At 33.2% G+C, this 13,305-nt stretch overlaps 1 protein-coding gene across 2 annotated transcripts; it reads right to left on the bottom strand.

Annotated features, from left to right (window-relative positions):
* Positions 1-1,327: 1,327 nt before the first annotated feature.
* On the bottom strand, positions 1,328-11,694 carry LOC106673940 (zinc finger protein 33B-like). 2 transcript variants are annotated; one of them, XM_014406335.2, is made up of 8 exons: positions 11,116-11,694; positions 10,726-11,006; positions 10,487-10,648; positions 8,141-8,299; positions 7,894-8,007; positions 5,313-5,437; positions 2,632-2,846; positions 1,328-2,571 (listed from the first exon to the last, which is right to left on the bottom strand). In XM_014406335.2, the coding sequence occupies exons 2-8, from the start codon at positions 10,864-10,866 to the stop codon at positions 2,063-2,065; spliced, it is 1,425 nt and encodes a 474-aa protein (XP_014261821.1). In that variant the 5' UTR covers positions 10,867-11,006; positions 11,116-11,694; the 3' UTR covers positions 1,328-2,062. The 2 variants fall into 2 exon arrangements, with proteins under 2 accessions (XP_014261821.1, XP_014261822.1); XM_014406336.2 differs by lacking the exon at positions 7,894-8,007 and having other exon boundaries at positions 1,329-2,571; positions 10,726-11,689.
* Between the last annotated feature and the right edge of the window lie 1,611 nt (positions 11,695-13,305).

The following is a 13,305-nucleotide window of genomic DNA, read 5'->3' as shown; positions in this document are numbered from 1 at the left end:
TTTTTTAACCAACAAAAAACTGATATACAAAAATAGTTCATTTTATTTGAAGAAAAAACTTGGATTAAAGATAATTAACTTGATATGAAACATCCACAATTTAGTAACTTGGCTTCAACATAATTTTAATAATTTTTCAAACAAAATTAATATTTTTTTCTGAAATTTAATTTTTTTAAAAAGAAATTTATCATTTCAACAAGGCTAACCACGATGCATCTAGCACCAAAATGGTTATAATTAATATAAAAATGCGCTTTAAGTTTTAAAAATTATTATAATCAAATTTGAATTTTGCAATTAGAACTTTTTGACAAACAGAGTATATTGTCAAGTTAATAACTTGAAACAATGGTAAATATTATTATCATACAAGCGTAACTTGAAATTGTTAACTTGGCACAAATTATTGACTAATAAGGGGGGCTAAAGTTTGAAACTTTTTTTAGTGATACTAGGTTGAAAATTATTGGACATCACACATGTCTGAGGGTTCTGTCCAATGTGCTTCAGAAAAAAAAAATAAAGACGAAAAATTGTGTTAACTAAGATGCTCACAGCTCTCTCAATTTGAATAAAATTTTAAGGGATGTTAGTACATTGAAAAATATTAGACATGTGTTTGTTCTAGCTGTTTGGTTTATTGCTGTGATGTAAATGCATAGATAAAACAAATATGAAAGTAATACAAGAATGCCAAAAAGAAAAAAAATCTTAAAGAGAGAATGTTGTAAATTTGTATTTTTTTTTTATCGATTACAAATTTTGAACTTTTTTCACTTTTTGTAGAACCAGAATATACCACAATATTGTAACATTTTATTAAGACCTTGCTGGGGTCAATTTCGCCAAATCGTTAGACACGTGCGTCTAATATTTTCAATATAGTAACATCCCTTAAAATTTCATTCAAAAATTATTTGAGTGCTGTGGGCAATGGTAGCTTTGTAAAAGCAATTTTCAGTTATTTTTACATCTAATTTTTTTTTACCTACTATCACGTAAAAAAAAATCATTGAATCAGTGACCACATGGCCTCTCCCCTTGTAAATATGAATACAACTTAATTTTGATTCGGTTTTATCTAACAATTTTCACTTTTGTACATTTTATGGCACAAAAACTAGAACTGCTGAAATGTATCCAAAACTCAATATTTTTAACAGATTGTTATAACTGCTTCTTTCACGAATTATATATTTCTTTGCATTCAATTTAATCACCTATTGCTAAGAAAAATATATTAATTTAAGTAATGATTTTTCAAAAATAAATTTAAAACTTTTTTTACAAAATTAAAAAAAAAATTGAGTATTTCTCAACACTCCAAATTGGTATTAATAAAAAAATTTATTTTTGAAAAATCGTTACTTAAATTATTAGATATCTTTCTTAGCAATAGGTGACCAAATTAAATACAAAGAAATATATAGATCGTAAAAGAAGCAGTTATAGCAATCTGTTAAAAATATTGAGTTTTGGATCCATTTCTCAATACTCCAAATTGGTATTAATAATTTTTTTTTTTTTGGTAATGCAGGAGTAAATTTACAATTTTACTCACAGTCTTGATACAAGTTTTTATTTGGTTTTGCAACTGTCATATTGAAAATATGTCGCTTACGTGGATTATTATGAACTAAAGAGATTCTTCTAAAAAAGAATATCACAGTTATAACTCAACCAAATAGCTGTTTTCTTGTTTAGCCAACGACCTACTTTATAAATCAACAATTATGTGGATTTTAATAATATCGTTACCTGTAGCAGAAATTTAAATATTCAGAACATAATGTGAAAAAAAAATAAGAGGCACACAATGGAAGAACTTATTAACTCTTTCCGGAGAGTTTGTGTGACAATGCAGATCATGTGAAATCAGCACAAAGCTTTTGCAACATACTAACTCTTTGTTTTTCAAAAAATAAAATAAAAGACATAAAACACTAAACTTAATATTCACTTCAATATCTAATACAGTAAAAAACAAATGCTAAAAATAAAATATTTCTTTTAAATAAAAAAATAAAAAACAAATTAACAGGTAATCTAACATCTAAGACTAGCCAGCCTGTTTTAATGCTTGTTCTATGATAGATTTTGAACCTGAGCTGATAGGTTTGATGACCATGATTTTTGCATCACTACCAAAGATGTCCATCATCTGAGATTTGCATTCAGATTTATCACTTTCCGAATAAGTTTCCGTTTTGGTCATTTTATGCTTTTTCAGGTGTTGCGTCAATAGATCTTTTTTTGCAAATTGTTTCTGGCATATATTACATTGGAACTGGAGTTCTAAAGGGGTCTCGCCATTCGTGATGTGGGCGTTTCGGTGCATGATGTAGTAAGGTTTGATGACAAACTCCTTACCGCAATACTCGCACGTGTACGGACCGGACGGTTCGTGCGTCCTACGGTGCTTTCTCACATTGTCTTTTCGACTGAATGTTTTAAGGCATATGTCGCAAATGTATTCTTTTTGGCCCGTGTGACATAGCTCGTGTCTCATCATGTGTTCTTTCCTGTTGAATGACCTAGAGCAACTCCGGCATTTAAACGGCCTATCAACTGCAAGGGGAGACAAAAATAAAACAATTTTTGTTTTTTAATCCAAACAGTTAAAATTACCGGAATGGGATTTAACGTGTTGATTTAGATGTTCTTTCCTCTTGAAACACTTCGTGCAAGTCCTGCAGACAAATTCAGACGAAGCCACTATGCCCAATTCGATACCGTCACTGCTGCATGGCTCAAGTCTGCAAATTCTTCTCTCTTCTTCCTTTTCATTTAATCCAATCATTTCCAAACATTCTTCTTCAGCATGGTCTATTAATTCTCCAGTTCTAAAATTAAAATAAACAAAACAACTGAGATATTGATTTGAATATGACACACACTCCTTTAAAATTGGCTTTTATGTCATGGTCTCAGAGAAAATAAAATCGCTCTCGTTCTTCTATTTTCTTCAATACACTCAAAGTAAGTTATACCAAATGTTCTGATTTGGCTAAATATCATCACTGACCATTTCATGTCATTATAAAATAAATACAGAAAATAAAATTAACTGAAAATTCTTATGTAAACAGTGACATTTTACTGGATTGATTGATTTATATAAGCTCCAATCGGTACATACATGTAAATATATACAGAAATGAGAAGCACCTACTTTGGGGGAATGATATGACTTGGTCATATCCACTCTGCTGTCAATGTCAGTGTTTCACGCAATGTTTGTCAGTGATATTTAATCGTGGTGTCATCCTCTTTCAAATTGTACAACTTTTCTTATCTGACTGTCATCTGTCAGTTATTTCAGTATCTTTGTATCAGTATATTGTACGTATGTAATTGTGGATTAAAGATTCCACACCGGTAACAAATAAATCTGATGTAATTTACAAAATCAATTGTATCAATTGTCCGGCAACTTATATCGGAATTACATCCCCTATATTTGATAAGAGGGTAAAACAACATATCTATGATTGCACAAAAACCCCAAACAAAAATCCTACAGCACTGGCTACCCACCATTTTGAACACCAATACAATTTTGACTTCAACAATCCAAAAATATTACGAACAAAACATAAATGTAACTTTTTAGAAATGGTTTACACCAACAGAGATAAACACAGCATCGATCACAGGCCAGTCACATGTAAACTCAGCCACAGCTAAGCTAATTTCAATATCAATAACTGCACCCATCACTGTAAGGTAAAGGTCCTGGGTTCGAATCCAGTCACACTGCATTCAAACCCGATGTACTTGATGTACTTACAAATGGGCTCTTTTTCAATAACACCGGCACCCTGAGAGTTTATACGACCTCTGCTGTTGTGAACCCTCGTTAAAAAAAAAATTACTTAGTCTAAAGTTTCAACAATTTGTCTCTTCTTTCCCTAATAATCCTGTCTATAATAATCCTGAAAGGCTAACCAGGGCCGGACGACAAGCCATTACCTTTTTTCCATTGTTCCTTTCATCTCAAAGAAGCCAACTCTTCATGGAAAAATGAATTTCTATCCCAACTTCCTTCACCACTCCTTCAAAATCAAACATATATAAACAAAAAACATTAACATCTCACTAATACCCTCAACACGACACGCAAGAATGGCACAATTACACAGAAGACAAACACTTTGAGCCCTGAAGATGATCTCAATAAAGAAGAAACGGCACGATAAAGAAAATGTTTTTCTGAAACCTACATCATCTCACGATTCCTGAATAATAATTTTTTTTTATATTATGATCAATTAAAAAGCCATTAGCATCCAGTGTGACAGGGGCTTTAGGCTCCAGGGGCTGTTTTTATTTTATGTTATTTCAGATCCCAACGCAAGCAATTTTAAAGTTATGCAAACTTAAACTCTCATTTGTTGTTAAATAAAATCTTTTCTATTATTCACTCAAATAGGCTGGCAAGAGTACTCAACATTCCACCATCTGCCTTCTCACACCACACATTAATGCTAATAAATACATTCACTATCAATATACACAAGAGGAGATATCTATCAGTACTATATACCATAAAACAACTGTTTCTTCTAAAAAAAATCAGAACAGGGGGCCCAAATGCTCACTGTTCATTACAGTTCTCGTATCAGGTGGCATTCCTACAGGATCTCTATAAAGAGCCAAGACAATCTTCAATTAATACATTCAGTGCTTGCATAAAGGCCACTCTGGCCCAACCTGCTGAACAGATGTACTGCATGCAAGGAATAGGAAATTTTTGATGTCTGAGAGGGAAAATTGAAAAACCAGGCTGCACTGAATGTGTTAAGTATAACTTTTGTCTGAGGGGCTTTGGACTAAAGTAAGTGTTTGTGTGTCAACTTCTGTTTTCAAAAAAGGTCCCTCATCTCCGACCTATTGATAGTGCTGTTGATGTGTGAGAGCATCTTTGCCGATGCTGTTATTTTTATTTTATTATCATTATTTTTTTTAAGCATCAGAAGGCTGGATCATGGTGGTCAGGTCTGGAGGATGGGATGTCCACCTCACCCAAATATTTTTTTTCCATCTAGACCTGTACTGGGGACTCAACGATCACCACTATTTTGCCAATACTACCCAGTTCAGAGTATTCTTCCAAAAGCTAAGAGAGGGTCAACAGAGGACAACATTCTACTTATATACTTACATAATATACTTTAGAAATTATTTAAAAAACAAATTAAAATATTACTTTCTTTATTTAATAAAAAAGTAAATGTGATAATATAAAATCTATATAATTTAAATAATGTTATATTTGAGAGAAAATTAATTTGATCTGACATACTTACAAATGTTCAGAGTTGTTGGTTTTATGTTCCTCCGTTTTGACAGAGATATCATCTTCTAATGTGTCCTGTACTGAATTCATCCTTCCAACAATCATTTTTTGTTCCCTTAATGAATCATCAACGATCTATACAGAAAACTATATTTTACTATCGTAAAATTGTTGATGTTTAGTATATATTCGCAAATTTGGTTTCTAGTACGAGGCGCTAAAGTCAAGCTGCTTTTATTAATTTAGCCGTGGTGTACAAATTCGACAGTGTGCATGGAAACATGTGTATGAAATTTTTAAATATAATAATCTTTAATGTAATGTTTGTCATAAATGGTAAAAAATATATATATATATATAAATATATATATAAAAAATGAAAAGAAAAATAGGTTGTGTACATCAATATACAAATTTCTGTAATATTTAAGAGAATTTTAGTCTTTTTTTCTTCTACGGTCTCAAAAAAAATCCTTAGCCTTCCACCTTATTTACATCACACGTATGTGCACACATTTATTAACAATTTCATTAAAAAAAAAAGTGATTTAACAGAATGCAAAATTATGAATTACAAGTGATAGTGAAGAGCATTCAATCAAAGTAATAAACAATTACAAAGCCAAAAGCCATACATAATTAAATTTATAAAAAATAACATAATAAAAACTGAAAATAAAGTGAATTAGTAAGAAAAAAAGCCCCAACAGCATGTCATCCTACAGGATTTTAAAATTTCAAATAGCTTGGTCAACTCATTTAAATATTTAATAATTATTTATAATTTTATAAATAAAAAATATTTTTGTTATAGTATAACAATAATAAATAACCATTGCAGTGCAAAAAGTATCTGAGTCCAGAGTGAAACCGAAAAAAATTATTTTTTTTAAGAAGTTATTTTTAAATTACATAAATAAATGTTTAAACCTGGACGCCAGCAGATACCCCAATATTCTAACCAGTCAAGTAATCAATCGTAAGTTATTCTGGTATGTTTCTGTGAAAAAGTAAATTTTGTTATAAATGATGTTTTACGAGAGAAAATGTTGGTAGCAAATTTAATAAACGAATATTAACCGTAATAAATAATAAGTCGTGGCAAAGGGCGTAATAGTGTACGTCATCCTCGTTTATAAACAGCTAAATAGCATTAATCCATCAATGAAAATTAAATGCGAAACAAGCTTTGAAAGTTGACTCACAAATGTTAGAGGGGAGCTAATTTATTTAAACAAATATTGCCTGGTTTAAAATTTTTTCTGCTATGTAATAGCAATGTGGACGAGGATGTGAATTTAATAAGGTTATATTAATGTTTCAAGAATTTTGTGACTATTTGAATGGAAAAGATATTCTCTTTAGGGAAATATTCTAAAGCGGCCTGGAATTGTAGATATAATTTGATTACGGAATTCAATTTTCAAGATGAAATTATTTATGTAAATCCTCTTACACAACTTGTAGAATTTTTTTTTTAATTCACACTAAATTATAATTTTTATTTGTCGTAAAATAGTATTTACATAAATCCCCCAGTTTGTATATATATTTTCATCTTCATGGCCTGGGATTTATAAGCATTGTTTAAATTATACAAATACTGTAGGATATGAAAAAAGCATTGTATAAATTAAATTTTTTATTTTATTTTTCACATCCTACTTGTATTTGTATAATTTAAACAATGTTTATAAATCCCAGATCCTGAAGATGGTCTCAATAGATTGAAATGTTGGCAGATGTGTTGGCACGATAAAGACAATTTTTTCTAAAACCTATGTCACATTAGTCTGCATCCCATGATCTTCAAATTATCATATTTGTAATGTTGAGTTACTTTTACTTGTCTTCTATTAATTTTTCTGCTAGGGCTGTGAGTATGTCGGTCAAATTATGTTATAATTAAGAAAGTATTTTATTTGCGTTCTTCTCTTCTACTAAGTCTTTGATTCAACTATATTATATGAACCCTTGAGTAGTGGTGTTTCCAAAAAAAGCCCATTTGTTGGGTTTGAATTGTGAACCCATTTACAAAGCTGTTGGATTCAGACATGGTTCCTTGGTTTAGTGATGAGCACTACGACAACACCTAAAACGCTGCGGTGACTCCCCCCCCCCCAAAAAAAAAATTCTGGTGATTAAATTTGCAACAACTGACAACAATTTTTAAACATATTTGATCATCACAATAATTTTATTAAATGTTGTGTATGGAATTCAAAAAGTCTGGAAGTCAATACTGTTTGATAAACTTACAATTTTCCTGCCTAACATTAAAAATTATCAGCTATTGATTATAAATATGCTATATTTAATTACAATTATTTAAGGATTGTTTATAAACTACTTCACTAGAATTTTATTGGTCAACTTTTAAAAATTATGCCAGTGTGATTATGATACGTTCTACACTCCAATGTCAACATTTGGAGTTAACCTTGTAAGATTTAATGCTTTTTTATGTTATTTAAGCTTTCATACACCACTGTCAACTTGAGACAGTGGTAATTCAATCTGAATTGTGGTTGATTAATGACAACATTTACAGTTAGTACATTTCTCCAACCTCAAAATCCACGAATACCAACCATTCTGGTATAGAGGTCTGGGTTGACTTTCGATTCGGTTTTTGACGCATGCGACTGTATTTTTCTCTTGTTTGAGTAGCTGTGCTCAAAGGATATTTTGTCAAAGTTTGACACCTGACAGAAGAAAAACGATAAAAGAATGAAAAAAAAAAAGAAAAGAAAAAAGGAAAGTAAAATTACAAATAACTAAACACAAAATCAACATATATGAAGATAAACAGTATTTTTAATATTCTGGTTTCCTCACCTCAGCAATTTCTGCAGCGTTTGTCGCCTCCTCAGTAGACACAATTCCTTCTATAAGAGAAGCCTGGTTCATATCGCTCTTGAAGTTGAATGTACAAAGCTCTTGGTTTTGCAATGCCATCTGCAAATTTGGTAATTCGACGTTGTCCTTCACATAAACCTTAAAGCATAAAAACAACCGTCGGATTTTTGTTTGGTTGGAATTCCCTGAAGTGTACAAATTTCAAGTTGTGATGGGAATTATTAAATTTAGATTATATTCTACAATCTGTAGATAATTTTAAATGTAACTTGTGATGACCATTGACTATAATTGTGGTGTTGGTATCGGTGGTGATGGGAATATCGGCTAAACCGATTGACCGATATTCCCATCACCACCGATACCAACACCACAATTATAATTTTAAACTAAATTTCTAATTTTAGCTTTATTAAATTTAACCCTTTCTCTATTTGGCCTACAGGCGATGAACCTGTAATTTGGTCGTTGCTGATCGTTTTGGTCTGCCTATACTTGCTCGGTTGGTTTATCAGATGTGATCAGCAAGGACCAAATTATTTTTCAGTAGTTGTTTCTACGAAAGTTACAGCTAGTTAAAGTTACAAGTTAGTTCAAAGTTAATGCCACGTGTCTTGATTAGTGACAGTTAGTCAATGATTATTTGGAAATCGTGAGATGCGGTCTGGTATGATGTAGATTTCAGTAGAGCAGAAATACTTTTATTGAATATAAAAAATATTTTTTGCATTATATAAATTCACTTTTTTCCACATCCTACATGTATTTTTTAAATTTAAACAATGTTTATAAATCCGAAACCCTGAAGATGATCTCAATAAAGAGCGAAACGTTGGCACGATAAAGAAAATGTTATTCTGAAACCTACATCACACTAGATCACATCTTACGATTTCCAAATAATTAATGCCACGGATATGATTTGACGCCATGATCTTCAGAATGGTGGGTTCGAAACCCATCTTGACATTAACTTTTTTTATACCAATCTTACGTTCAAAATTAACATGTTTCACAGTGGAGCAGCATGTTCATCAATAAAATAATAAAATTAAAAAAATTAATTAAAGATGTCATTTGGTCATATTCCATCATTCTACCTATCGAGGTCTACCTATCGTATTTTTTTCTTCTGACAGATGTGTTTCTGCATCTTGTTACCTTCAGTAATTGTCATGTGCAGGTGATGAATCTCGAAGATCACAACTTCAACAAGATACATGAACATTTTATGATATGATTATTCGGAAATCGTGAGATGTGGTCTGGCAGACTGCATCTCACGATTTCCGAATAATCATTGACTAACGGTCACTAATCACCACACATTTTATGATATGGACTCGACTGGCAAAATAGACAATCAGACCAAAATCATTTGAAATAGCCAAACTGCAGGTTTATCATCTTGCAGACCTCAACAAGATGTCTTACGATTGTATGACGTGGAGATAACTGACAGCATGGCAAACCCACCACTGAAGATGACGAGATGTATCTGGCATACAAAAACAAGTGAATGATCACGAAAGAATCTTTACTGTACTGTCCATCAGGACTTAATATTAACGTCGTGGTCTTAGAATGCATACTGTCTGCATATACTTACTGTGTTGCTTTGTCACATGTGTTTCGGTATTTTGCCATCTTGAGTATTGGGCTGTATATCTGACAAACCAACACAGTGGTGATAAGCAGATCAAAATTATCAGTAATGACCAAATTATTTTACAGTAGTTGTTTCTTTGAAACTACATATTACTTTTTCTATGAAAGTTACAGTTAGTTCAAAATTAATGTCATGGATGGGATTTGAACACACGGTCTTCAGATTGGTGGGTTTGAAACCCATCCTTGACAGTAACTTTTTTATATCAATCTCATGTTCAAAAATTAACATGTTTCACAGTAGAGCTGAAATCAATAAAATAAAAAAATAAATAAATACAAATTAATTGAACATGTCGTTTGGTCATGTTCCATCATTCGACCTACAAAGGTCTACCTATCCTATTTTTTTCTTGAACGTCGAAGATCACAACCTCAATAAGATACATGAACATTTTATGACATGGACTCGACTGGCAAAATAGACAATCAGACAAAAATCGTTTGAAATAGCCAAACTACAGGTTCATCACCTCGCAGACCTCAAAAAGATGTCTTACTGTATGGCATGGAGACCACTGACAGCATGGCAACCAAAACCCACCACTGAAGGTGACGAGATGCATCTTGCATACGAAAACAAGTGAATGATCGTGAAAGAATCTTTACGGTTCTGTCCATCAGGATTTGATGCAAATATAGTCCTAAAATGCATACCGTTCCATCTCTCTTGAAATCTTCGTTATGCTGGAGAGCGGACGCGTAGCTCTGCAGCATCATCTCCGCGCTGACACAGTTCGCCCTGAAGTCGAAATAACCCTCCAGCCTCTCCAAACAAGGTTCGCAGATGTGTTTTGGCAACGAGTCGACCTCCGATACCTGGAAACGTTGGCCGTTTTAGTCTTTGACGAGTCCTGGACGCACGTCGGAATCGTAAACGATTGTAAACAAAGGACCTGGAGTCGTAAACAGATCTGCAGCTTCGTCTCGATCTGCCTTCTGCGCCCTTCGCCGTCGAATATCGGCACTTTGACACCTTCGTTCGTCGTGCAGAGGCGGCACAGCTCGTAAAAACTGACTCTACGGTAGCCAGACATCCTACTGAGAACTGTTGAAATATCTCAACCGTGTGCAGACATCTTCAGGCGATTTGTTATTAATCACAATTCACAACGCACCGATACCGATATCCCAGTGATACAGATAAATATCGATATATTTTCCTTTCAAAACGATTCTTTAAAAAAAGGATATCGATGAAACAAAAATCCATACAAATAATGGCTTTAGTTCACTCAAAGTTCAATCGAACTAAAGACTAAAGTTTAACTTTGAACTCTGCTCACCTCTAACCCATCTTTACTGCTGCTTCAACAATATTTTCTAAGTAAATAATTTACATCATAATTATTAATCGATAGTTAAAGTTTAATGGTTTATCACTCTTTCACTTTTGCCGGATACGCGGTGTTTTATCCAAAACCGAAAATGTCTAACTGCTCTTTTTTACTTTAAATGTAAAATTAAACAATATTTTTGATTACGCCTGTTATAAAATAAGCTTTCAATGTCATTTTTCCGTTTTACATGTTAAATCAAACATAGTTCAGGTATGTACATATGACTATTTACAATGATCGTTAACATCAGGGGGTCTGAGTACTTGCGTGACAAGGGCGCGACTGAGCTTTTCTGACACGCGAGGAAGAGATCGTGAACCCGTTTGAGGATAGGCCACGCCGGACATACCGAGCTTTTGGAGCAAACCCCGCTGGCGTCCAGCTTATAGAGGAAGGTTCAGGTCACGCTTAGCAGAAGAGTATCACGCCTTGGCTCTTTACGGGGATCCAATCGATCCATCCTAAACCTAAACCTACTGCTCAAGCCCTTTTTACACATTCTTATCCTCAAAACTCGCTAACCATCCCAACCGCTTTGTTCATTAAGATATCAGTGCCAGCATTGGATGGTTTCTCATGGCATGTGCCTACGAGTTGTTCTAGAATTAGTGCCTTTTCTGTTACTGTGAAAAAACGCATTGTGATCATATTTCTAATACGTACAACAAAATGTTGAACAGAACCGCCAAGATCTTTTACAATATACCTATTAATACTAAATACAAGTAATATGTAGTTAGTTTTAAGTGTTAGATGACCATTTTGTACTCACGAAAACTCATCACAGTGTGATTTTGTGATTTTCAGATAGCCATGCAGCTATTAAAGCATTAGCGTATGAAAAAATGACATCAAAATTAGTCAGTGAATGCATCCAAAATCTTCAAAACCTGGGGAAACCCAACAACCTGATTATATCTTAGGTGCCAGGGCACAAGGAATTTTGGGTAACGAGAAAGCAGACACACTGCCAAGGAGGATCTGCAAGAGCATAAATATACCCCGAACTTGGGACTTGGGGAGAAGTCCCAAAGAAGAAGAAGAAAAACTTGGGATAACGAAAATTAATACAGAATCCTCCATCACAGAATGGATCGAAATAAAACAAAAGGAGAAGTAGATAAACTCTAGGGGCGCTAGACATAGTAAAACCTATGCTAAAACAACTCTCACTAAAACTGGCAAACTCACGGCAGTTGGAGAGTGCCAGACTCAGAGAAGTGATAGGAGTATTAACCGGTCACTGGCATCTGAGAGAACATCTACATAACATGGGCATATATAACGATGTTTCCATTTGCAGATTATGTCATGAGGAGGAAGAAACAATCATGTATCATATTCGAATGCGAAGCAACAGCTCAATGGAGACTTAACCTAGCACTGGACTAGGGAATTAACAAGGTACAATAAGCAAGAACCTAGGGAGCACAAACCCCACTTCCTAGTATCTTCATCAGTTTTTGATGAAAAAGCAAATTCAATTGTCATTCCCAAGCTTTCGACTTATTGTAAGGTCATCATCAGAAGAAACAATCTTAATTGTTTGATAGTTTATAATCTGGACTGCTTATCCTCGTTGAATTTTGTTGGTTTATAATGAGGATAGGCAGATTAGAATCATACGTAACTCAGGATCAGGAGGAAATTTCACAATCTTAAATATATCTACAAATTGACATATTTAAGATTGTTTTGCCCTGATGATGACCTTAAAATAGGCCGAAAGATTGTCAGTAATAATTACATTTGCTTTTTCATACATGAAGCTTTACCGGTTCAACACGAATTATATTATTATTATATTGATATATTATTAATATTGGGATATTATTAATGGATTCTATGGATTAGATTTTGATATCGTGAGCTGGGTGTAAAATCAATATATGGAAAACAGGAGGAAAAATCATTTACTAAGTTTAAAGAAGAAAGGACCAAGAAGTGAGCCTTGAGTAAGTCAAGAAGGGGCAAAATTATTTTTTGGAGACTAAATATGATAATTTAATAGCTCCTGTTAGATTAGGATGAAACCATTTTAAGAAAGACACATGGACTCCAAAACATGAGATCATCACGATAGTCGCGGAATAGGGGAAATCCCAAGGTTGTTGTTCGGCACGTGTTCCATTTGAG

The sequence above is a fragment of the Cimex lectularius genome, unplaced genomic scaffold, assembly GCF_000648675.2.
Source record: "Cimex lectularius strain Harlan isolate CLEC.00 unplaced genomic scaffold, Clec_2.1 scaffold42, whole genome shotgun sequence".
NCBI lineage: Eukaryota > Metazoa > Arthropoda > Insecta > Hemiptera > Cimicidae > Cimex > Cimex lectularius.
This window is presented reverse-complemented; position numbering and strand designations above follow the sequence as displayed.

Bases quoted from the DNA above. Each gene is read 5' to 3' on its own strand.
- LOC106673940 (XM_014406335.2), bottom strand. From the start codon at position 10,866: ATGTCTGGCTACCGTAGAGTCAGTTTTTACGAGCTGTGCCGCCTCTGC. The intron at 8,008-8,140 runs GTGAGGAAACCA...TTCTTCTGTCAG, and splicing joins ACGCTGCAGAAATTGCTGAG to GTGTCAAACTTTGACAAAAT. The intron at 2,572-2,631 runs GTAATTTTAACT...CTCCCCTTGCAG, and splicing joins ACACGTTAAATCCCATTCCG to TTGATAGGCCGTTTAAATGC.